We start from the raw sequence: 27817 nt of genomic DNA on the forward strand, positions 1-27817 counted from the left end.
AATAAATATATACAGGAATGATAGTAACTGTGAACATCTCATTTAGAATGTGAAAAGAGCCTATATTATTTCCCACATAATCTTTATGTTGATGCCGAACATAATGTGTTATGAGTGCAATACAATATGGAGTGAATAGCGACTACCGGTATCCGTCCACGTCTACACTGATAAGAATTTCTGTACCGGATTCCTTTGTTACCTGGAGTTTGACATAGAACATGGCAGCTGTGTATGATGAGGCAAGATGTGGTAGAATAAAGGACTCCATGCAAGAGATATTCAATCATTATAATGCTCTAAGAAAGGATTTGTCAGCAAGGACTCACACTGGCGAGTACCAAGTTTTAATCATAATTCATATACAGTACCGTAGTAACTTGTTATTTAGATTAACTTAAGAATAGATAAGCAAACTGTAGTTATTTGTTGCCTTTGTCTGGACTGTGAAAGCTAATGTAACTACATTCTTGAAGACTGGAGTTACTGAAATGGACTTCTCGAGATCAAGGTTTGTCACAAATATCTGTCTATAATATAGTACTTCAGTAAAAAAAATTTTGATTCTGGATTTATTATTATTTGTTTTGTTTCATTTTTGGAGGCTCTGACATGCTTGCATGGGTTGGCTTTAGTCACCTAGTGGCAGCTTTCCATGCTGCTCAATCTCTGGCATTTTCCCCATACAGTCCCTTATCCCTGAGGTCACACACAATGACCTCATCCTGGGTCCTTTTCAATCAACCTCTTGCTACCCTATCCCTAACATTAACACTTCTCATTTTCTGCATCAAATTATCATCCCCCATTCTCTCCACATGCCCAAACATCTCAATCCACCCCTCTTCATCGCAGCACCAATACATTCCAGTCTCATCCTGCCTCACAACTATCGTAAACATAGCCACCCCAGGCCTCGCACTCAGGGATGCACAGCACATCCACCTAATCATTGCCATTTCTGCATGTTTGAGCCTCCGAATAACTTCCTTTATTGCCCAGGTCCCACTACCATACAGCATTACAATCCTAGCACATGCCACATACAAAGATCCCTTAGCATGAAGGGAGAGCCCTCTCAGTGTCGGGAGAGGCAACAGCTCCCTGAACTTCTTCCAACCACTCCTCACTCTAGCCACAGAGCTAGCTCCAACCCCACCTCCATCATATAACTTGTCTCCCAAATAACAAAACTCTCCCATACACACAAGAGACTCATCAGCACATTCAATCCTTTCATGCCTGGGAATCCCCACATGCTCTCCTCGGCAAACCTCACATGTGAAATCAGCATTATTTCGCATTCTATCTCTAATACCACTATATCTCATATGTACCCACTTATCACAAACACTGCACAAGATGGAATTTCTTCCCACGCCTTTATGGCAAATCACACATGGCCACTTCCCTTTTTCTTTGACAGTATTGCCCCCAGCCCTAGATACCATCACTTTCGTTTTATTTGCATTTGCAGTACCATACTCTTAACCCCTTCTGCCCGGTACCATCTCTCCATTTCCAAAATTTTTCCCTGCCTCCCTTTCATTCTCTGCAATCAACACCAAATCATCAGCATTGAACATCTCCCACGGGGGTCCATTTTTGAAGTCGTGAAAAAGGACTTCAGGTACAGTACCATGATAAACAACAAGAGGCTCAAGACTGGCCGCTGATGCATCCCAATGTTCACGGAAAACTTCTCACTCAAAACCTTATTTGCCTCTACCAGGGTTCTAGCACCGACATACATGGCAATACCCAGCCTCTCCTCGATCCCAAGCTTTCTCATTGCTCACTTCACCACCTCTCTAGGGACTCTGTCAGAGGCCATCTTCAAATCAACAAAAACAAAAATACAGTTCCCTTTTCTTTGTCCTGAAGCTGTTGAGCAATGAATATGGCATCAGTGGTCCTTTTGCCTAGCATAAACCCAAACTGCATCTCATCACTGTTCAATCTTTCTCTAATCATACCTTCTAGAACTCTCTCCGTTACCTTCGTTATTTGGTCCAAAAGCTTTATGCGTCAATAATTTTCTCTTTCCAGGGCATCACCCTTCCCCTTGCACACATTTACAGTTACACTCTTTAGCCAGTCGTCTGGGACAACACACTCATATAGAATTGCGTTAATCAAATCAGCAACTAATTTCACTCCTGTATATCCTGAGGCTTTCAACATTTCGGTAGTCAACCCAGACACACCTGCTGCCTTCCCCACCTGCATCCTACCTATTATCCTGCTCACAGTAGCTGCATCAATCAAAGGCCAAGGGCCAAATACTGGATCTGCTGGCTCCAGACCTTCCCTGTCCCAGTCAAACTCCTCGTTCAACAACTGGTTGCACTGCTTTCTTCATACATCTTTAATATCCCCACTGTTCACCACCACTTTTCCTTCACCATTCTTCACACGCTGTTGACCTATGATATCCCTATTTTTCCCTCTTCATCTAATTTGCCACCTTAAATATCATATGCTTCCTTTCCCTGCTATTTAGCATATGGTAGCTATCAAGTAAAAGTATCTGAGATTCAGACTTTGCCTTGTAAACCTCTCTTCTAGCCCTACGCTTGGCAGCGAAGTATTCGTCTCTGCCACCACCCTTTCTCTACTCCTGGAAAAGCCTCCTTTTCTCCTTAACCCGTTAACTGCTCTGTACAGCCTGGGCTGTTCTGAGTGCAACTGCTCAATACAGCCCTGGCCGCGCCGGTGCATTTCGAATATAGCACCATGGTGACCAAGGCTGTCGCATGCAAGCATGTTGGAGCCTTCAAAACCGAAACCGAAAACGAAAACCATACATTCCAATAGGGTATCAGACACTTTGATGTTCTTCCACAGCTTTACCAAGGTAACTATTGAGCTAATATTTCGGTACTATATACCTTTGGATGTATTCTCTCAATTCCTAAGACAAAAAATTGGCCTTTGGGAAATTTCACTTTTACCCCTATGTCTGAGCACCACAGACACCTCCAAAAATCCGCCATGAGCAGTTAACGGGTTAACTGAAGCCTCTACACCTTCATCCCACCACCAAGTTACTTCATGTCTTGGGGGACCCCTTGTCCACCCACACACTGAGTCAGTAACTCTCAAGAGGTTGTTCTTGAGGGTTCTGTACTATTCATTAACACTTCTGTCAGCGTCTCCCTGTTCAGCCACCACTCTATTCATCTCGCTATTGAGGGCATCCTTTACTGCTTGGTTTTTCAACTTCCATGTTTTCTTCTTAGGTCCTTAGGCTAGGACCATGTTTTCATCACTCAGTCCATAAGTATCATGTCACTTATCAATAACTTGTGTTGCAGCACATATTCCTCACTCCCTATAATTTTAACATCTCTAACTAACCTCCTATCAGCCCTCCTGACCTTGAAATAGTCTATCTGGTTGCTATTTCCCCCAAACTCATATGTAATCAACCTACTCTTTCTTTTCCTAGAGTGTGTGTTGTACAGTACACAATCATGTTCATTGCCTCCCCAAACTCAACTACCCTCTCCCCTTCTTCCTTTCTTGTACCATATGCACATCCCCCATTTACTCCATCATATCCTTGAGTTGCTTCACCTACATGATCATTTAAGTCCTCTCCCAAAGCTACAATCTCATCATCCCCCATACCACTTATTATATGTGTTAGGTTATCCCAAAATCTATCCTTCTCTGACTCATCCAAGCCTGCCCATGGAGCATACACTGATATAATTGCAAACATAATCCGACCGAACAAAATTTTCACAGCTATTATCCTATCACTGACTATCACCACATTCACGACATATTCCACCCGTTCTCCCCAAACAAGACACCCACACCACCATGTCCATCTGCCCTACCCTGCCAGAACAACTTGTGCTTGTAACATGTGCATTATTATTATTATTATTATTATTATTATTATTATTACCATATTATTATTATTTGCAGCCATCAGTCAGAAAAATGAAACCAGGCAGTCATTCTGGGATATCGTTGTGCTGACAGCATTTGACAAAGCTCAGAAAATTTGCTTTGAGCATCAAGTTAACAGCAAAAGGAAACATGGCCAGTTGCCAGAGGTATGACACTTGGTGGTTTGTTGTATTGCAGGTAATAAATCTGATAACACTGTTTTTTTTTTCATTGATTGTCAGACGCCATGTATCCCAGACGGGATGGCCAAGGGCTTAGAGTTAATTGTTTTACAGGGAGGGGCACTAATCCTCTACCAACCCCACTTGACACATAGGGATGCCAACAGCATCTGGTGTTCCCAGGCGGTCACCCATCCAAGTACTAGCCAGACCCAACGTTGCTTAACTTCGCTGATCGGACGGGAAGCGGTGTACTCAACGTGGGTAGTGTGTGATGAGTAAAGATGGAAATTTGGAGGATGAAGTGCTTGAAAGGGTACAGCAAGGAAGAACAGTTGCTGGTTCTTTGAAAGCAGTGATAAGAAATAATGTTGGGAAGTAAGCATGGAAGTAAAATAGTTGCTGTATAATAGTATTGTGATACCAGATCTAATGTATGGCGGCAAAGCTTGGATCTTGTTGGAAGGATGCAAGTCAAGAGTGAGAGGAGTGGAAATGAGTTACCAGTATTTGAAAAGAGCCTGTGGAGTTACTTAGAGAGAGACTGACAAATGAGGAAGTGAAGGAGCATTGTGGCATGAAGGTGAATGTGATAGAAAGCATGAGGCTAAATACATTGATGTGGTTTGGTTATGTAGATAGGATGGAGAGCGAGAGGCTAATGAGGTGAGTGCATGTGAGTTAGGTGGAGGGGGGAGAGGGAAGGGGAGGCCGAGAATGAAATGGAGAGGTATATGAGAGTGGGGGCTGTGAGGTGGGGGGAGGACAGCGACATGGCAGGGGACAGGACAACATGGAGGCGATGTGTTTGTGGCCACCCCTTATGGGATTAAGGCATCTGGCAGTAGATAAGTAGGGTACAGGCTGAGGACATCATATTCTCATATTCTGTTCTCGCTGCCAACAGTCTTTTGTAGCTTAGATGAAGCCCTATATATATATATTGATAATTAAGCAGTTGGTTTTTATAGTTCCCACAGTTTATAGTACCAGTTCTATGGAAAAAGTTCTGATAGTCTACAATGCACCACTAACATATAATGAGGACTGATATATTGGGGCACATTAGGGACACACAAGAACACACTATACTGTACTGTTCTTCCTGACCAGGTCCCGATATATGTGATTGCTGATCCACCCGGGCAGAAGCTTGGCGTTGGAGGCTCAACACTTCATGTTCTGTCAGAGCTGCACAAGGAGATGGCTGAGTTGATCTATGAAAAGAAGATACTCATCATCCACTCTGGTATGTACAGTGAAAGACTAAATTCATATCATGAAGTTTGGTGAAAGCATTTGCTGGAGGACTAAACATTTGGTGTGCTCTGTCTTGTGTTATATGTATGTTTGGTAGCACTGACATGGATTGCCATTTTCTCAAGGTGACATGTCTGTGGATGCGAATATATTTTTTATAACTAAGCAAAAACATTTAGTGTATATGTCATGTCCATCTAACTACTTTTGATAGATATATATATACTATATGTGAATTGTTTCCAATCTGTTACCTTTTTTGTTACCATATTAGGTCTGCTTGGCTTTCTATAGTAAGGAGTAAGATAAAACAATTAGGCAATCATTGCATGACTGAAAATGGTTGCGTTTCATCTCATTTTGAAACTCAAACATAGTAATCCTTGTGTTTTGATGTTAAGGCTTTGGAATCTCCTAGTTTGAGTTGTACTGTTATCCTATCAGCAACAAATGTGAAGCTAACCCTGCTGAGCTGCAAACCCCGTATGAGGCAGTGTGAATGTCTTCAGGGGCTAGTGCTGTAAATCGTCAAGCTAATGCCGATTAATATCGGTATTGGAGGGGAAAAATTATCCGATAATCAGAATCGTGTCAGAATAGGCAGAGTAATGATGAAATATAAATAAATGTCTGTTTTACCTGATTACCCTAGAGGCCTAAACTCTAGCACTTATTTCTCCGCCATATTAGGTGTGAACTAACAGATTGCAATGATGATTACTTTTCAGAGATATGGTCTTATTCCACATTTTGCTGACTCTCAAATGGCAAAATGCTTGAACTAAAACATATGGAATATTTAGACCATAATATCATATCACTGTGGTTAGAATGAAGCCTGACACAAATATTTAGACAACATTCTGCCAAGGGCTGTGACTGACTGATATGAGGTTGCACATCTGATGGTACACACACACACACACACACACACACACACACACACACACACACACACACACACACACACACACACACACTGACTTAGGCTTAATTTTTACTTTTGATGGTACAAGAACAATGAGGAGAAATTCAGTTTCTTTTCATTGTTCCTATCGATCTTCCATAAAATTTATACAATTAAATAATATACACAACTTAATTATCACTGACTTTCCTTGAGTTTAAGGAGTTTAGTACTAAATTCGGTTGTTACTTGCAAATCTTCATTTTAACGAATGTGAAAAGATGCTGGTACTTAAAATGTGATAATATTGTAATTTACATCAAAATATAACAATACCTTTAGCTTTTTTATTTGGATTTTTATTTTAAAGAAGCTATAAAATGATAACCGTACTATTCCTTTAGATTTTTAAATGTTATTAAGACACTGTAACATCTTTGCCATTGGCCAGATAATAGGAACATAAAGCACATACCATAACTTTGTGCTTCCCTAAAAGTACATAACACTCAGTCATTAGACAAATAGTAAACATAACAATTAGCTTTTAAATCTAAGCCAGATCTTTGTATTTAATGATATATGAAATGCATAATGTACATAAGCTTCTGGGCATTACTAAAATAATAAAACACAGCATTTATATTTGAAAGTACAGTATGCAAAACCTTGGCTGGCTGGACTACAGCCATAAAATGAAACAACAGATATATTTAAAAATACGCAATATTTTGATCATTAGCTGTTGGAATTTGAATTTGCGCGGGAAGTTTTCTTGTCACTGCCTGCAGCTGGGGCTTGGCAGGCAGTTTCATTCAGGCTACCTTAGAGAGAAGACATGCCCTTGCCTGTACCTACTAGAATAAATCTCAAGCTGACCTTGCTGTTTCCATCTCCTTCCTGGTTCTAACCCCAATATTACCCAAATAAGTTCAGGTCAGCCTAGAGTTAGTGCATATGGTAGCGGTAAAAATACACCTGCATAAATCTCAGACATTGGATATAACACACTAGTAGTCAAGGACTGTTCCTCATTTCCATCATGATTAAAACTGCTCTCCATGAAATAAAGCATGAATGGCGAAGTTCAGTGTACAGTATGCCATTCATATGCATATGTACTATAGTGTACTGTAGTGGGTCACATTGCACATGATAAAAATGTTATGCTTTTCTAGATTTTCAGATAGTCTTCAGCTAAGTATATCTTATTTTCTTTGAAAAATTTAGCATTCACTGTTCTGTGGTTGAAGTGAACAAAAATTTTAGGTCACAGTGTCTTCGCTGTGCTAAATATTCTTTCTGAGATAATGCTCAAATCTGGGCATCATTTACACACACAAACACTAGTAGCATACACACAACTGCCTGTACATACAAATCAGAAGTTCACACTCTTCGATTTACCATCTCTCTCTCTCTCTCTCTCTCCACACACACACACACACACACACACACACACTTATTTGATGGGTAATGAACTAATCACAAAAGCAAGAGAAGAGAAGGACTTGGTAGTGCTGGTCCAGGACAATTTGTCACCTGAAAAACACATAAGCAAGGTAGTTAGAAAGACATATAATCTTTTGACTAATATATGAGAAGCATTTCATTACATGGGTGAGGAGATGATGAAAAAATTGATGGTGGCCATGATCTGCCCCAGGTTGGAATATATGGCAGTAGTGCGGTCCTCACATGAAAAGAAAGATATAAACAAGATCAAGGGAATGCATAGAACAGCAGCCATGATGGTCCCTAGCCTGGCAGATCTGTCATACAGAAAAGGGTTGGAAAAACCCGACCTGCCTTCCTTAGAAGAAAGGAGAGAGAGGGGCAACATGATTGCAGTGTTCAGGGCCTAAATGGAAGTAAAAAAAATTGACAGAGAAGACCTGTTTGTGTGGGATGGGAGAGTAACAAGAGGACACGGAATGAAACTGAAAAGACCAAGTTGCTTGAAGGCTATCAAGAAATATAGTTTTCCATATAGATGCATAGACCTGTTGAATAGCCTGGACAAAGAGATCATTCAAAGCAAAATTTGACTTATCGAGAAAACAGAGATGGGACCCCACAAACGTAGCTCATATCCTGTATATCACATCTAGGTAAGTATACACACACACACACACACACACAGGTACCAAATTGCAAACCTTGTACATATTGCGAAGTAATAAAGAAGCTTACATTATGTGATGTTTTTCCAGCAACTAAAGGACTATTTCACTGTGTAAGCTGAGCCAAAGCAAAGTTGCCAATTGTCATCACCCTCATGTCTCATAGTTACTGTCCTTTTATTGCCTCCATCTACTGCCTTCTTTCTGATTGTACTGTGTGCCGTAAATCACTTCTTTATTTTTATTACAGTGAGAAGAGTGACTGAATATTAAGATTAAATAAAGAATATAATAACTAATGGGTGCAGGCAGTTTGCACATATTTTGACAGTGTGTGTACATTATTTACATACCTAAACCGACGCAGTCACTACACTTATACACCACCAGTACACAGTATACCACACTCTCAACTCGCTGTTTTCAGCCTTCATTTTTTTTTTTTTTTTTCCGCTCTCCTTTTCTACTGACCCAGTTTTTATTATGAACCTTTAATGGTTTTCAGTGAAACTATTAAGCTGCAAAACAGGGTCAAGGTAACAACATTCATTCACACAGAATTAGGCAAAACAGTTGCCAAAATATTCAATACATGTCATTTTAATGCCTCGTCGGTCCACATCCAATATCCCAGTATCAACAGTAAATATCGGTATTGGAAAAAATGCAAATTTTGGTGAATCCTATCAGTTACAGCACTGCCAAGGGCCAAGCTGCATGCCTCATATGAGGTACAGTTTACATTGATTATAAAACAGCAACTCAGGGGAAGTAAACTACCATACAAAGAATCAGCCTGGCAGGGTTTGAGGAAGTCAGACTTGCCAACCATGAGTATGTAACTGCAGTAGACCTCTCATATTGTTTCCTGAGTTACATTTAATCATCTGACAAAGCTGCCACACAGCTTATGTCTTTCATTTTGCCTTCACCATTTTTTTTTTCTAGTGATATTATATATTTTACTGTATTTAATATGTCTGGTGTAATATCCCATCCTTTAGTAAGCAACGTTGGGTCTGGTTAGTACTTGGATGGGTGACCGCCTGGGAAACCAGATGCTGTTGGCATCCCTACGTGTCAAGTGGGGTTGGTGGAGGATTAGTGCCCCTCCCTGTAAAACAATTAACTCTAAGCCATTGGCCACCCCATCTGGGATACATGGCGTCTGGCAATGAATGAATGAATGATAATATGTCTGGTGTAATATCCCATCCTTTAGTGAGAAAAGAGATCATGATGGTGATGATTATGTGTTACTAAACCAGTCCTGAACACTTCTTAACCCCGTGCAATATGATGAAATCTTTTTCTTGTTAATTCTTGGCAACTCCAGATGATTTTATCTAGCTTAGAAGAAATCGCAAGTAGTGAAAGAATTAATGGTCAATAGCGTGGAGGCATTTTTATCATGGCCATCTTCTGTTTGGGGATTACCCAGAGGGAGCAAGGCATTGGTGCTGTTGCTGCTGCTGCTGCAGATGATAATCATGTGATTATGACAACATCTAACCCCTCCAGTCTGAAACGTCTCTGTTAAGCAGAATAAAATTGTCTGATGGTAGCAAGAGCAGATTATAAACTATACTTAACTCCTGAGTGATGTTGATGATGATGATGATGGCTGTGGTGATGATGGTGACATCTACCCCTCCAGTCTGAAAAATCTCTCATAAGCAGAATAAATTTGTCTGATGGTAGCAAGAACAAAATAGAAACAATAAAAGATATCATCATGCTTAATTCCTAAGTGGTAACATGCATGTCAACTGGAACATCATAGGAGATTTGGGAAAAATGGACGTTTTTCACTTCATTGTTCATAGACTCACATCCCATACATTGATAACAATGCAGACACAAGTAAATCAGTTCTACTACTTACAAATAAAACAGATTCAAGACTCTAGATGCCACCGTTGACATATGGTAATGAATGAAGTACACATTGAATTTGGTCAATGGAGCATATTTTGGCTAACTAGCACCCAGGTAAGCCAGAAGTAGCCACCACCATTGCATTAAAAAAAACTGCATCATCCTGTGATTGACAACTCATCAACCATAAACTTACACATCATGGCTTAAAAAATGGAGAAAATTTGAAAAATGACAAGATTCTGGAGGGTAGGTGGTGGCGACCATCATCCAGTCACGTGATGTAGTGCTGCCTACTTCTTCCTTAGCCTTTATCATTCTTTTTCTGTGCCTGCCCCCCTTCTCTTCCTATTTCTTCCATCTTTCCTGCCACTTCTTATTGCTTTTCTTTCCTTTACAGGTGGCTTTGCATTGAATGACAAGCGGAATGGTTTCCTGTAAGCCAAGAAACCATTTACAACACTGGGTGGTAACCATATAACCTAACCAAATGTGCTCCCTACGTGTCAACAAGTGGGTTGGTGGAGGGTTAGTGCCCCTTCCCGTAAAACAAATAACTCAAAGTCAAATGGCCACCCCTTACGGGATTATGGCATCTGGCAATAGATAGATAGATTCTGGAGGGCATGCAGCAGGCATCCAGAAATGGCCTTTGAAAGGCATGGTGTAAATGAGGGATTAAGGGATTAATATATTGAGCCTGGGTATAAATGCTGCTCCTTTCTGTGTATGTAGAATGAAAGAGACTATGAAATTAGCACCTCATTTTGTTTTCATCACATTACAGGAGGTAGCAGTCAGCGTTTGCCCAGCTACAGCGCCATAGGAAAGATCTTCTCACCTGTGCCTGCCAAAGGTACCAGTCCTTTCATCATTTCAAGTTGTTGTACAGGCAGCCTGGTATTGGTTTCAGTGCCAGAATAAAATATAAGTAACAGCCCACTGTGGCTTCATTGTATTGCACCTCCTCACACCACAGCATATTTACTCACCTTCTTCACCTTACTCTCATAACACAAAGTAAAACTCACAAACCACCAGCTGTGTCAGGGTCGGCAACCTACGGCCCGCTGGCCATCCATCCATCCATCATCCAATCCTATGTCGCCCCATGAGGAGCATAGGAACCCAGGGCTAGGCAAGTTGGCCCTGACATTTATGATGAGAGTGACCAGCCTCACTCATTCCTGAGTGGTATTATATAAGCAATAAACCCAAACCACCCCTGGATTTAAACCTACACAGACTCAATCCTATTAGAGCACCTTAATTACCCACTAAACCCCCGTGACACCTTAATTTGGTTATATGGTTACCACCCAGCATAGTAAATGGTTTCCTGGAGTACAGGAAACCATTTGGCTTGTCACTTAGTGTAGAGTCACCCATAGGCAGAAGACATAGGAAAGAATGAAGAAAAGAAAGACAGAAGAGGGAGTGTAAAGTTACCCATAGGCAGAAGAAGGAGGAATGAATGAAGGAAAGAAAGACAGAAGAGGACGGATGGAAGTGAGGAAAGGGCAGACACACAGCAACACTACATAGAGTGAGTGGATGGTGAGTGTCCTTATCAACCAGATATGGATACTATTATTATTATTATTATTATTGGAGGAGGGAGGCATAGTCTGTAACAAGTTCAAAACATCTGGCCTGCCAGCTGAGTAATAGAGCAGTTCCCTCTCCTAGTCCATCAAATGTTGCCCACCCCTGTACTATGCCCTCATGCCTCAACACACTTCATCATATCATTTACCTCCTTCTCACAGCACTGACGGATATTCAGTATCATCATCATCATCATCATCATCATCATCTAATCGTGTGTTGCTCCATAAGGAGTGTAGGAGCCTTGGGCTAGGGAAATTGGTCCTAAGATGAGAGTGATCAGCCTCACTCATCCCTGAGTGGCATTATGTGAGCAATAAACCCCAACCATCCCTTGGATATAAACCTGCATGAGCTCAGTCTGGTTGGAGCACCATTAACCCACTAAACCATCAGGTGCTGTAATTTGGTTATATGGTTACCACCCAGTATTGTAAATGTTTCCTGGTGTACATGAAACCACTTGACTTGTCACTTAATATAGAGTCACCCATAGACAAAAGGAAGATGAAAGAATGATAGAAGAGGAAGAAAGGAAGGAAGGGAGGAAAAGGCAGTTTCTGAGAGCAGTTCTACATCGAGTGAGTGGATGGTGAGTGCCCCCACCTACCAAGTTTTTTTCTTTCTTTTCTTTTCTTTTTAATGTGTGTGTCCGTCTCTGGGCATAGGCTTCACAGCCTGCTCTCAAGGCCCAGCAATCCTCCTACATTCTGTACACCTCTACATGTCACCACTTTGGTGCTAATACTCACCATCCATATTGAATACATGCTAGGGTTGTCTCATACAGGACTGGTGTACTGTATTGGTATTAGTGGGGGTATTTTTACCTGTCAGCAGGTTTTCTGGTAGAGCAGTAAAGTCTGATTTTATGAAATTCAAATCCTTAAACTGCTCCCTACCCCAGCAGGGATTTGAACCTGATTCTGGTAGGATTGCAGGCCACCTTTCTACCTACTGAGCCAAAAGTATTCAGTATACCCTCAAAAAAGAACCCCAGAAGCACTCATTTTAAGTGGTCAGTTTCTTTTAGTTCACCAGGTTCATATCTAGATCAACCTTGGGCCACACAGGCAATAGTTTATACTGGCAGTCCTATTCCTCTTTCCTGCATCATAACCTGTTTTCTTTCCTGCCCATCCTTCCCCTGTCCCCTCTATATTTTCCCCCTTCAGTTTGTTTTGTACTTGTATATATCTACACATATGTTCCATCTCTCTTCATACCAGAAGAGGAACCAATTGGGTCTGAAGCTGCTTTTGTTCCTCCTGTAAACATATGTGACTGCACTGGGTTGGGTGGGGGGGTCATAATACCTGTAAAGTCCTTGAAAATATAATTCACACTTACTTTGAGCTGCAGTAAGTCCCCATTATTCAATGATTTGTTCCAAAATTTTGTATTTTTTTAAGATAATGTGTGGTAACTCTAAGAACTTGACCACCCTGTTTGGGATACATGGCGCCTGGCAATGGATGGATGGATACATTTGAAGAAACAGACAGATCAGCTGTGTAAGCAGTAGTGGAATTTTTATGGACACTATTTCTGTAATTTGCTGTGGATTTGATAGGAAAACAGAATAAGGACTGTATAGTCTTCTCATCCCATCTGCTAACTTACATCACTTTTATCCTTTGTCTTGTTCTTGTTCTTGGAATTAACCACTGTATTAGCCACACCTGCATATCAACTTACTCTCCAAGGGAAAGTAAGAAGACAGTCAAGAAACAAAGAAAAGCAAGAAGGATTAGTCACAGGTCATTAGGTGTAGGGAACTACAGTAAAGGGCTCTTTCCTTCATGGTATATGTACTTTATATGTAAGTGTTATAGTGTAAAAGCAATGTAAAATTTGTATGAAAGTAGTACTGTATACAAATAGCACTGTATAAAAGCAAAGTAATATAAAAATAATGTGGAACTGGTATAAAATTAGTACTGTATGTAAGTAGTGTAAAAATATATGCATTCTCCTGTCAGGTCTGATGGTGGGTTCACAAGTGTCACAGATGCTAGACCTAAAGTTGGCCCTGTACCTGCCATTCTGCTGCCACCTGGGTCCTGGGGTCTTTGTCACCTGTGCAGACGACATAGAGACATATCACCTTGATGTAACCAATCTGGGTTGGTTTTGCTAGCACTGTGTAAACTATCTATCTTATCCATTTATTTTTATTTACTTATTTTTATCCCCTTAACATCTCACCCATGACATGTAAGGCAAGGGTGACGTGTCACTTTCCGAGTCACATTACGTGAGCAGTAGACTCAAACCATCCCCCAGATGCAGGACTTTATTGGCCACATCCAGTTGGAGTGCCTTAACCTACGAGAGTACAAGGCATCTACATACATACATACATACATCATCTAATCCTGCATTGCCCCACGAAGAGCAAAGGAGCCTGGGGCTAGGCAAGTCGGTCCTGACATTTAAGATGAGAGTGGCCAACCTCACTCATCCCTGCTTGGCATTACTTGAGCAATAAACCACAATCACCCCATGGATATAAACCTACACCAGCTCAATCCAGTTGGAATGCCTTAATTACCCACTAAACCACCAGGTGCCATAAGTTGGTCATATGGTTACCACCTAGCATAGAAAACAGTTTCCTGATGTACAGGAAACCATTTGGCTTGTCACTCAGTGTAGAGTCACCTGTAGACAGAAGGAAGAGGAAAGACAGAAGAGGAGGGAAGGAAAGAAAGAAGGAAGAGAGGAAAGGGCAGTCACCTGAGAGCAACACTACATTGAGTGAGTGGATGTTGAGTGCCCCCACCTGCCACCAACAAGGCATCTATATGGTTGATGTTATTTGTACTTTACCTGTAGCTTCTGTATAATCCCCCAAGAGCACAGTAACCTTGCATAGTGTGTATAATAGGAGGTGGTGGCTGAGTGATCAGAGATCATCTGTTGATTGAAATGATAATAGTCCAATCCCAGGCTACACCAAAGAGCAGTTTGATGAATTGTATTTCATTTAAATAGACTCTACTGATCCACAAAACCCACCAACATGTCATAAAAACACTCAACTTTTATTACTGCACCAGTCTTGCTGACCTTTTCAGTGTGACACTAACACGGAGATTAGACCAGCACACTCTCTGAAACACATCATCTATCTCATACACTACACCATATACACTTTGCATATCACACAGCGTACCCCACTATGTCACAGGGGTCGACACCAGCAAGAGCATGGGTCCAGAAAACTTTGCCTCCGCTACCTAGTGGCGGACCTTTTGGGGGGAGCCATTACGAGGGCTCTGCCAGCATAGGTTGTGGGGCTAGGGTGAGATGGGGCTCAAACCTGTGCTAGAGGGTACAGGGCTTTGCGGTTGCCAGTCTGCCACTTCCGCCCAATAGAGAGGGGCCCAAACCTGGGAATAGCACCCTAGGAGGCTGCCCTATCAATGGGTGAATAATAGTGGGGCATTTACAGTGCCAAGGCAAGCTTGGAGGGTGTCCCTGTAGCTGTCCTGGCAGAGTGCCCCAGGGCCATTACCATGGCCACTGGTCAAGGCTGGTGGGTTAGGGGTCCTAGATCCATTGCCTGGACCTGGTACTGTGCAGTGGATGGTGCCTGTGGCATGTCTCTCCCCTTCATTATTTACAGCATGTGACCAAGTTAGAGAATGAAATTCAAGACTAGCCTGAGGACACTAAATCACCCAGGGAGATCAGAGTGGCATCATGGAATGTGGGAAGTTTGAGGGGTAGAGCGGGAGAAGTGGTTGAGGCATTGAGTAGGAGGTGAGTGGATGTGGGATGTGTGCAGGAAGTCCGGTATAGAGGATGATCAGTGAGAGTGATTGCTGGGAGGGATTGTACTTATAAGTTGTTTTGGCAGGGTAGGACAGATGGACATGGTGGCGTGGGTGTGTTGGTTGGGGAGAAATGGGTGGAATTATTCATGAATGTAATAAGAGCAAGTGATAGGATAATAGGGAGAAATGGGTGGAATTATTCATGAATGTAATAAGAGCAAGTGATAGGATAATAGTCTTGAAAATTTTGTTTAGCAGAAGTGTGTTTGCTTTTATATCAGTGTTTGCTCCACAGGCAGGCTTGGATGAGATAGAGGAGGATAGTTTTTGGGATGACTCAATACGTGTAGTAAATGATACGGAGGTTGATGAGATTGAAGTTTTTTTTTTGGGGGGGGACTTACATGGTCGGTGGGTGAAACAGCTCAGAGATATGAAGGAATACATGGGGAATGTGCATATGGTACAAGAAATGAGGAAGGGGAAAGGATACTCAGGTTTGGAAAGGCAATGAATATGATTGTGTACAACACATGTTTTAGGAAAAGAGAGAGTAGGTTGATTATATACGAGTCTGGTGGAAATAGCAGCCAGATAGACAATTTCATGGTCAGGAAGGTTGATAGGAGGTTAGTTAAAGATGTTAAAATTATAGGGAGCAAGGAGTGTTTTCAGTAACACAAGTTATTGATATGTAACATGGTGCTTAAGGAACAGGTGACGAAAAAGAGGACCTATGCACCTAGGAGGAAAATATGGAAGCTGAAAAACCAAGCAGTAAGGGATGTCTTCTATAGTGAGATGAGGAGAGTGATGGCTGCAAAGGGAGACATTGACAGAGGTGTCAGTAAATAGTACAGAACCCTAAAGAGTAACCTCTTGAGAGTTACTGATGTAGAGTGTGGATGGACGATGGACCCCCCCCCCCAAGACATAAAGTAACATGGCAGTGGGATGAGGGTGTAGGACCTGCAGTTAAGGAGAAAATAAGACTTTTCCGGGAATGGAAGAAGGATGATAATGAAGAGGAATACTTGGCCACAAGCATAGGGCTAGAAAAAAGGTTTACAGAGCAAAGTCAGAGTCGCAAAGACTTTTACTTAATAATCTAAATAGTGGGGAAATGAAGAATATAATATTTAAGATGTCAAATTAGATGAAGAGGGAGAACAGGGACATCATAGGTGAGCATTGTGTGAAGAATGATAAAGGAAGGGTAGTGATGAACAGTGGGGATATTAAAGACTCATGGAGAGAGCATTACAGCTGCTTGTTGAATGAGGAGTTGGACTGGGACAGGGAAGGTTTGGAGCCAGCAGATCCAGTGTTTGGCTGTTACTGTAAGCAGAGCAATAGGCAGGATGCAGATGGGGATGGCAGCAGGTGTCTGGGTTGACTGCTGAAATGCTGATAGTGATGGAGATATAGGAGTGGGGTTAGTCACTGACTTGATAAATACTATTATATATGAGTGTTTTGTCCCAGATGATTGGCTGAAAAGTGTCCATGTAATTGTAAATATGTACAAGGGGAAGGGTGATGCCATGGAATGAGGAAGTTATAAAGGCATAAAGCTTTTGGACCAGATAATGAAGGTAATAGAGAAACTTTTAGAAGGTATGATTAGAGAAAGAGTGAATACTGATGAGATGAAGTTTGGGTTTATGCCAAGCAATTGGGCCACTGACACCATATGCATTGTTTGACAGTTTCATGAAATATATACAGTATAGGAAAGAAAAAGGAACTGTACTCTGTTATTGTTGATTAGGAGAAGGCCTTTGACAGAGTCCCCAGAGAGGTGCTGAAGTGGGCAATGAGAAAGCTTAGGATTGAGGATTGGCTGGTTAGGGCCGTTATAGTCATGTGTGTGGGAGCTTGCACCCAGGTAAGGGTGAATGGAGATCTGAGTGATGAGTTTTCCAGGAATGTTGGTGTGCATCAGGGGTCAGTTTTGAGCCCATTGTTGTTTATCATGGTACATGAAGCCCTGTCATGTGACTTCAGAAATGATCTGCTATGGGAGATGTATGCTGGTGATTTAGTGTTGACTGCAGAGAATGAAAGGGAGACAGAGGAAAAGGTTTAGGAAGCAGTGAGATGGTATGGGGCACAAGGGCTTGAGAGTAAATGCTGATGACACAAAGTAATGGTACCTAGGGCTGGTGGTGGTACTGTCAAAGAGGAGGGAGAGTGGTCATGTGCGATTTGCCACAAGGGCGTGGGAAGTAATTCCACTTTGTGCAATGTTTGTAATAAGTGGGTGCAGAAGAGATGTAGTGGTATTAGAGGTAAACTGAGATAACGGTGATTCCACATGTGCAGTGTGTCGGGGAGAGCAGGTGGAGATTGCCAGACGTGAAAGGATCGAGGCGCTTTATTCGCTTTTTTAGTTAGTTCTTTTTACGGGGTGGGGCACTAACCCACCACCAACCCTTTTAGTCGCCTCGTACGACAAGCAGGGATACTGGGGGAGTATTCTTGAAACCCCCCCTACCCCCAGGGGGGAATGTGAGTGCATTCAAGTACTTGGGTAGTGTGATGAGTAAGGATGGAACTTTGGGGGATGAAGTGCGTGAAAGGGTACAGCAGGGAAGGAAGGTTGTTGGTACACTGAAAGCAGTGATGAGAAATAGGGAGGTGAGTATGGAAGTTAAGAAGTCACTGCTTGATAGTATTGTGATCCCTACCCTGACGTATGGAAGCGAGGCATGGACCTTGCAAGAGGGGAACAAGTCAAGAGTGAGAGAAGTGGAAATGAGTTACTTGAGAGGAGCATGTGGAATGACGTGGAGGGACAGGTTGACGAATGAAGAAGTGAAGGAACGTTGTGGGGTGGATGTGGATGTGGTTGAGAAGATCAGGAGAAATACACTGAGGTGGTTTGGACATGTGAAGAGAATGGAGAATGAAAGACTGACTAAAAGGGTGTATGTAGGTGAGGTGGAGGGAGGGAGAGGGAGAGGTAGACCGAGGATGAGGTGGAGGGATGGAGTTGAGAGGTATATTAGGGAGGGGGGGGTGAGTTGGGGGGAGGGTAGTCAAATGGCGGATGACAGAGTGACTTGGAGGCGTTTTGTCTGCGGCCACCCTTTGCGGGATTAGGGCGTCGGGCTATAGATAGATAGATAGAAAGGATTGAACTTACTGGTGAGTCTCTTGAGTGTGTGGAAGAGTTTTTATATTTGGGAGACATATTATGTGCTAGAGGTGGGGCTGGAGCTAGCTCTGTGGCTAGAGTGAAGAGTGGTTGGAAGAAGTTCAGGGAGCCATTGCCTCTCCTGACATTGAGAGGGTTCTTCCTTTGTGCCAAAGGATCTTTTTATGTGGCATGTGTTAGGAGTGTAATGCTGTATGGTTGTGAGACCTAGGCAGTACAGGAAGATGATATTCGCAGCCTCAAACGTACAAAAATAGCAGTGATTAGGTGGATGTGCTGTGCGTCCCTGAGTGCGAGGCCTGGGGGGGGGGGGCTAAAGTTTATGATGGAAGAGTTGAGAGATAGGATGGGACTAGAGTATATTGGTGTTGTGATGAGGAGAGGTAGATTGAGGTGGTTTGGGAATGTGGAGAGGATGAGGGATGATAATTGGGTGCAGAAAGTGAGAAGTGTTAATGTTAGGAGTAGGGTTGTGAGAGGTAGACCGAAAAAGCCCTGGGACGAGGTCATTGAGTTTGACCTCTAGGATCAGGGACTGAGTAGGGAAGCTGTCAGAGATCGAGCAGCATGGAGAGCTGCCATCAGGTGACCAAGGCCAATGCATGCAAGCATGTTGGAGCCCTCAAAAACTAAATGAATGAGTCTTGAGTGGGACAGTCCTAGGATGTATGCAGTGTGGACAGTGGGTATGAACATTAAACATGACATGTGAAGGTTAGCGGCATGTAGGAAGACTGCTGTACTGAAAGAAACAATAACCATTACAGTACTGTATACGATGAATTCAGAAGATACCACTGTCTCAGATTTATTTGCTGGAGAATTAGGAAGTACATTTTGAAATTTTACAACTGTGCTTAAATAAGTTTCCAAATAATGCATTGCCCAGACAGGCTGACAAATGAGGATATAAAGGAGCATTGTGATGTGGATGTGGATGTGATGGGAAGCATTAGGAGGAACACACTGAGGTGGTTTGGCCATGTGGAGAGGATGGAGGGTGAGAGACTGATGAGGAGAGTGTATGTGAGTGAGGTGGAGGGGGGGAGAGGGAGGGGGAGGCCGAGGATGAGATGGAGGGATGGGGTGGAGAGGTATATCAGAGAGGGGGGTGTGAGTTGGAAGCAGGGCAGTGAAATGGTGGGGGACAGGACGACATGGAGGTTATTTGTTTGTGGCCACCTCGTACGGGATTGTGGCATCAGGCAATAGATAGATAGATAGCATTGCCCAGACATTAAGAGGAGCAGATGGTTGTTACTTATGAAGATACATTTGTTTTTATTACATTTGTCTGATTTTTTTATATGTTTTGTTGCTATATATGGGCAATAACATCCCAAAGTTTGAGTAAATTTGACTGATCAGTTTTTACGGGAAAAATAATATATGCATTAAACGTATAAAACAAAAAAAGATGAGAAATGGGAAACCAGGGGAAGTGTGTTCATCTGATCTCTATGATATTTGGTAGTTTTACTAATGAAACCCTCATTAATAAATTGCCCTAACAATTTCTTAATATTCCTCACCATTGCTGTACAAAAAAACTCCCAAAATGCTTATGTATTTATCTCAGTTTTTACCCCCTTTTTGCCATGTTGAAAAAATCGTTACAGTCATGTTTGTCAGTCACTGATAAAAATATATGCACAAAATGTTCCCCTTTCATTCCTCTTTTTGTAGGTATTTTGCTTGTTGTCTTATGTTCAACACTAATGGAGTTATATCACTCCAAAGGACAATAAGTTTAGTTCCGAGATATCACTAGTTTTCTGTTGACTTGCAGTGTCTGTACAATTAGAAACAAAGTAGGTACATTTTTTTATTTTATGAGTTAGGATTAGGAATGGTTATGAAGAGGTAGAGGGCGTTGGAGAAGACAAAGTTGGAGAAAAAGATGTAGAAGGTTGGGGGTTGTCAGGTGATGTGGCACGCGGTGGTGGGGGCAGGTGGTGATTGTGGAGAAAGAATTTCTACTTCCAACGGGTTTTTCTCCCCTCAAAATGGCGTCAAATTCTTCTCTGCCACTTTCTGACGTTGCAGTAGCTTCTTGGATGGTAGCCCCATCTTCAAAAAGTGTGCAAAAACAATGAGAAATGGCCAAGATTAGCGCAGACTGATAATAGGCTGAGACCAAGGCTGGCACATCTCACCTCTCCCAGTGTCATAACATCTCTGGCCTTTCCCACCTAGCTGCCACCCTCCACACATTCACACTCCCATTGCCAGACGTACGACATTATTTTTGCAGAAAAAAAAGGAAAAAATCGAAAAAAGTGGTCATATTATACATTACATAGAAAACAGACATTTCTGCAGGGAAGTGACCTCAAAATTGGAATTACAAAATAATTCTTTTGAAGAGGAATGAATTGTTGTACGGCTGCCAGATTTTTACAGAAAACGAGTGATGCTCGGAGCTGTTTTATGGGGTAACTTTCGCAAAATGCCTTTATCAGTCGAAAATCGGTCCCTGCTGGCATCCCCTCCCCTTAACCCTTTAACCGCGGGCATTGTTTTGCCCTGACTGTCCTCTCCCGCAGGGGTTTCGACCAAAATGTAAACAAACTTAAACCTTTATAACTCTGCACAGAATAAATCTAGAGCGAAAAATAAGGTACCATTAGAAAGTACTAACCTTCGGCTTTGCAATGATGTAGGTTTCATGATTTCGTTGACTATCACTGGATGGGCAGTGCCATTAGAAGTGAGCGATCTAAAATCACTATTTTTCGCTCACACACCATTACCTTCGCTCATACACCATTACCAAATGCCAACCTCATTCTGATAATAATACTATAAACATATATGAACACTGCACATACGATAAACACCCACTCTGTGTTCACTGAGGCAGGTAAAAGGCACTGTAATTGCCTGCACTTCACTGCCATATCAGCGGTGTTGTAATCACTATTTTTCGCTCACATACCATTACCAAATGCCAACCTCATTCTGATAATAATACTATAAACATATATGAACACTGCACATACGATAAACACCCACTCTGTGTTCACTGAGGCAGGTAAAAGGCACTGTAATTGCCTGCACTTCACTATCACATCAGCAGTGTTGTCACTCACACAGCTGGACAGATACTGATGCGTGTTTGGTCCGGGGTGGGGTGGGGGGCCCAGGGGGTGGGGGTGGGGCCCCAGGGGGGGAGGAGGGAGGTGGGGGGTCGGCTGGAGTGAAAGAACTTAATAGCTACTCCCCCTTGAAACAATTGGCGCACGAAAAAAATGCGGGGTATTCAAAATATTCACAAACATTCAGGAATGACACCCGCGGTTTGGTCCAGTTTTTGCAATGTCATTCTGGAATGACACCCGCAGTTAAAGGGTTAATGTACATACTGTGCACAAAATTATATAAAATAAAGTCTCAGGCCATTACAACTCTGCCTTGGAAAAGGAAAAAAAAATCCCATGCCAAAATTAAGCCTCAGTTCTCATACTCTACAAGCTAGTTTTCACAGTGTTATCAGTTGTGTAAGCATATGCTAATGTTTTCACACAGTGAAAATGCTATACATGTACAGTATCAGTTGCACATGAAGTATCCGTACTTTCTGTATCTATTGGTGTATGGTAGTACCTTACTGAAGTTGTAATGTCTCTTTATTTCTGGCATAGACTTGCAGTCACTACAGTCAGCTGATGTTGTGGCATTGGCTCACCCATCCAGCCTGAACACCGGTGAAGGTCATGGTGTGTACGTCATTGACCCCACCATTGACACATCACAGGCTTGTGTATGTGACTGTGTTGACGTGCTGCAGAAACCATCACAGCAACAGATGCACCATGCTGGGGCAGTATGGATCCAAGGTATGTACAGTATGTTATTTACTGTACTTTTTCAGGGACTCACCACAGTGCAGCCCCACATCACAACACATTTACTCACCTTGTGAACCTCACTTCTCATTATCATAACTCAGACAATTTTTCATCAAAACCACAACAAAAGATCAATGTGAGCACCTGGGAAACTGGCAGGTTTCCTGCAGTCCACTGGGTTCTCATCCAGATAAACCTGGGATTGTAGCAGTAACAATATACTTGCAAAGAATATTATTCACATATCATTCAGGCTTCTGGAATCCTGGGATGTGAGGTAGAACCAGGATTCCAGAGGTCTGAATGATGTGTGAAGGACCGTGCCATCAATTTCACCGAACATGCTGTTGGTGGTTCTCCCACCGCCATACTTTCTCTTTCCATCATTTTTGGATCCTATCTCACCTTGCCTTTACATGGCAAAGAGGAAAGGATGATGATGATGATGATGATGATGATAAAAAGCAAACTAATGCAAGGTCTTACTGTACTGTACACTTTCCCCACACAACAGAAAATGGAGGCAGCAAGAAGGAATGTGTATGGAGTGACAGTGTTTTCTGGCTGGGAAAGGATTTGTGCCGGGAACTGTTGGGTTGGTTCTCCACTCACAGCCCCTTCACTGGTGAACTCGATGCCTATGCCCACTTTCTGCCGTGTCTGGGCTCACGCAGGTCCCAGGCTCAGCCCTCAGATTTCTCTGACTTTTGTGCCCAGATGCTGCCAATCTTCCAAGGTCGGAAATTTAAGGTTATCCTACTTCCTGACTCTGAGTTTTATCATCTAGGAACGATGGAGGAATATCTTATGCATTTTAATGTCATGAGGAACTTTTGCCATGAATTAGAGATAGTCAGAAACACTAGCAATAATGAAAACCCATGTATAGTTAAATGTGATGAGGACAATGCACACTTACTTTGCAAAGATGTGGGTGTGCTTATACAGACAGACTTCTCAGATGAATCTCTGAAGATAACTGTATATAATGACTCTATACAGTTTGTTGTTGAAAAATGCAGTGTTGGTATACCAATTAGTATTAATGGCAATGTAATTGTAAGCAGCTGTAAAGTCAAGAAATGCCAAAGCATTTTGCTTCTAACCAATACCATAACCATATTTGACAACCTCCTGTACCACACAGTTCCCATCATGCACCAGGGCAATCGTCTCTATGTGACAGTTGCATTTGACTTAAATGCACGAATGAAGGCTGTATCAGACACTTTATCAGGCATCAGAAACTATGATCACAATTTGAGCGAAGTTAATGACATTCTTGACCTTAAGTTGATGCCAAACCCAAAGGAGAAAGTGTCACTTTGGAATGCTCGGATATTTTGTGGTGCTGAGACACCTGAGGAAAGCTTCTGGCTGACTCACCATGATGTCAATAAAGTGAGGCATGAGACTGATGGAGTGCCTCTGGAGACTGATGTAAGCAACTGCAAGAAATGTGGCATGTTCAGTATGAGTGACATTGTGGAATTTAAAGACTTGAATAGGTTGTAGTATCCAGAGGAGGGTATTGCTGCACTGGTTCATCACTTTCAGCCTCTTTGCAGGTGAACTTGATGTAGTTTCTTTGGATGAATTGTAAGTTACCTAGTATCCTTTCAGACCAAACTTTGCCCTAGCAGCATTAATAAATATTGCGCCATTCAGGGGCAGATCTAGTATTTATTAAAAGGGGGGATCATTGTTGTTCTGGCTGTTGATGATAATCTTACATTTAATATTACAGTATTACAGTACAGTACTGTAAACCATAAACTGTTAACCTTATTAACGGAATCAGTTTCAGACAAAAAGGAAATGAAAAACTTTCTTTTTTTCATTCATTCATTCATCATCTATTCCAGTGTTGTACCTTGAGAAGCGTAGGAACCTGGGGCTAGGCAAGTTGGTCCTGACATTTAAGATGAAAGCGACCAGCCTCACTGATCCGTGAGTGGCATTATTTGAGCAATAAACCCCAACCACTCCTTGGATATAAACCTGCACTGGCTCAATCTGATTGGAGCGTCTTAATTGCCCACTAAACCACCAGGCACCGTAATTTGGTTATATGGTTACCACCCAGCATAGTAAATGTTTTCCTGGTGTACAGGAAACCATTTGGCTTGTCACTCAGTGTAGTCACCTGTAGACAGAAGAAAGAGGAAATAATGAAGGAAAAACAGGACATAAGATGAAGGATGGTAAGAAGGAAGAGAGGAAAGTGCAGGTACCTGAGAGCAGCACTACATCGAGTGAGTGGATGGTGAGTGCCCCCATCAACCACTGTCTTTGTTTTTCCTTTCACTAATTCTGCATATTTTTTAAGGTTTATGTGTTAGTTGACTTTTTTTTGGAGGGGGGGAGAATTGAAAAAAAAAAAAAAAAGAGGGTCTGGATGCCTGGGCCCTTTTCTGGATCTGCCACTGCCATTAACCCATTCGCATGAAGAGGTCTCTCCTGAGTTGAATAAAATTGCCTGGCATTAGCCATAATAAAGTACAAAGTACATCCCCTTGCTGAAGGGGTTAATGGCAAATGTTCCCAACGTCTTAACCATGAGGGGTTTCTCCTAAGCTGAATATCATCTGGTATTAATGTTTTATAAAATGCAGATTGCTGTACAGTATGTCCATGTCTTGCTGGGGTTAATGGAGTTTTTTTTCTAACCCTTCATGTGACGGGTCTCTCCTGAGCAGAACAAAATGCATAGTATATTTGCATGCTGAAAGGTTTATTTGATATTACTGTAATTTTAACCCCCTTCAACCTGGTGGGTCTCTCACAAGCTGAATAAATTCATTTGGTTGTAGCCATAATAAAATATGAAATATATCTGTGTTGTGAAGGTGTTAATAAAAAAACCAAAGAAATTTCAGTGCTTAATGAAAGTAGATACTGTAAATGGAGACAGCAAGAGCTAGTCCCATATTACCCCATAGGAGTTACAGGGACTGAAGACTGTACAGTTTTTAATTTTACAAGTCGTTACAGGTATGCAGAAGATTTTTTCGTGTGTTGACCTGAGTTGGTAACTTAGTAGGTTTTAAAGTGATCAATGTAAGAGACTTATCTGATATTACTGTATGACAGGGCTTCCAAGAGACGGCACTAGGGTGGGTTGGGCATCTCGTATGCACAGTATGATAGGAATCCTCACAGGGATAATTGGGGATTATTTCTATTTAAAGCAGTACTATTCTTCCTTAGCCTTTATCATTCTTTTTCTGTGCCTGCCCTCCTCTCTTCCTATTTCTCCTGTCTTTCCTGTCACTACTTAATGCTTTTCTTTCTGTTACAGGTGGCTTTACATTGAGTGACAAGCCAAATGGTTTCCTGTAAGCCAAGAAACCATTTACAACGCTGGGTGGTAACCACATAACCAAACCATACGTGCTTCCTACGTGTCAAGTGGGTTGGTGGAGGGTTAGTGCCCCTCCCCGTAAAACAAATAACTCAAGAGTCAAGTGGCCACCCCGTGTGGGATTGTGGCGTCTGGCAATGGATGGATGGAATATGGGATTTTGTGTGTATGTGTGTGTGTGTAATTTCACCAGGTCGGTCAGGATCACGTGGTGGTTGTGATCATTAGCATTTTACCCTCCTGGAAGAGACTTGAGAGTTCATATAGTCCGATTTAAGGGCAGAGCCTTGACCTTCACACATGCACACACCCATCCCCTTGTTCTAGGGAGACAGTACCCACCCACTTCGTTAGTGAAACTTTTCACATCCCGAGCAAGGCGCAAACCCCCGTCTTAGCAGATGCTAGGCGAGAGCGTTACCACTGAGCCAGCAAGCAGTGTGTGTGTGTGTGTGTGTGTGTGTGTGTGTGTGTGTGTGTGTGTGTGTGTGTGTGTGTGTGTGTGTGTGTGTGTGCACGTGTTTTCAAAGTGAGCACTGTTGAATCAGTTATTTTATTGCCTCAATGTTGTGTTTTGCAGTATTTTGGGTAAATTCACCTCTTTTTCATTCATTCATTCATCATCAAACCCAGTGTTGCCCCATGGAGGAGAGTTGGAATGTGGGGCTAGGCAAGTTGGTCCTGACATTTAAGATGAGAGTGACCAGACTCACTCATCCCTGAGTTGCATTATGTGAGCAATAAACCCCAACCATCTCTCGGATATAAACCTGCTCCGACTTAATCCGATTGAAGCACCTTAATTACCCACCAAGCCACCAGGTGCCATAATTTGGTTATATGGTTACCACCCAATGTAGTAAATGGTTTCCTGGTGTACAGGAAACCATTTGGCTTGTCACCCAGCATAGAGTCACCCATAGACAGAGGAAGAGGAAAGAATGAAAAAAGATAGATAGAAGAGGAAGGAAGGAAAGACAAAAGAAAGAGAGGAAAGGGCAGGCACCTGAGGGCAGCACTACATCAAGTGAGTGGATGCTGAGCACTCCCATCTACCTCTTTACTTTGTGAAATCAGAGATCTGCTTTACAATGTCAGTTATGTGAAGCAACTTTGTGATATTATTTATATGCATTAAGCTGTGGTTGTATTAGAGTTTGGAGTGTGTTTATTGCCTCATTAAATATAAGTTGTTGCAGAAATGAAGTTTTCAAGTACTCTACCATTGTAAACTATTTAATGTTTTGAGGTTTACTTACACCATCAAGCACATTGTGTGACACTGTCTGTGTAAGGAGCTACAAACCATAACCTGGTAAGCAACACACCCACTATTATTATTATTATTTAGTATTTTTAATAATTTAGTTTTCATAAATTAACAAGGACATGACCATAGTTATGAGGCTCAAAGCTACATATTGGTGCAATAATTAGCACTTGTTTTATTGCTTCAAGAGTTGTAGTGATGGCTTTTTCTGGCTATTGGAATCCAAGAAGTAGCTAGAAGTTTTTCTGTCTTCAGAATGCCGCCAGGAATGTAGGGTAATTTAAAATTATGTGGACTATGGTTGTCTAGCTGTGGGCCATCCAAATCCCTTTGAGGAGTTATAGGGATTGATCGCCACTGTTACCATTATTACAGTTGTTTCAAATAGAGGTTTTAGTTTTGAATGAACTACAGATTGGTGTGTATGCATCTGCCTGTGGTAACTTCCATTTGACTGCTTGATTTTGTAACATTTATGCACTTGCATGTATAGGTTTTCAAATAATGGGGTGATGTGGAGCCTGCTCTG

General features: G+C 42.0%; 1 protein-coding gene and 1 pseudogene across 1 annotated transcript; one reads left to right on the plus strand and one right to left on the minus strand.

Moving 5' to 3' along the window:
* The first annotated feature begins 204 nt into the window (after positions 1–204).
* On the plus strand, positions 205–24169 carry LOC145402034 (fucose-1-phosphate guanylyltransferase-like). The gene is made up of 7 exons (XM_080274165.1): positions 205–333; positions 3940–4070; positions 5199–5334; positions 11041–11109; positions 13844–13987; positions 22448–22642; positions 23169–24169. Exons 1-7 carry the CDS (start codon positions 222–224, stop codon positions 24167–24169), a joined length of 1788 nt encoding a protein of 595 aa, XP_080130291.1. The 5' UTR covers positions 205–221.
* Positions 4244–4360, minus strand: LOC145416942 (5S ribosomal RNA; annotated as a pseudogene).
* Positions 24170–27817: the final 3648 nt, after the last annotated feature.

This window comes from Coenobita brevimanus, chromosome 1, assembly GCF_032717465.1.
Source record: "Coenobita brevimanus isolate Jiangsu-jjx chromosome 1, ASM3271746v2, whole genome shotgun sequence".
Taxonomy (NCBI): Eukaryota; Metazoa; Arthropoda; class Malacostraca; order Decapoda; family Coenobitidae; genus Coenobita; species Coenobita brevimanus.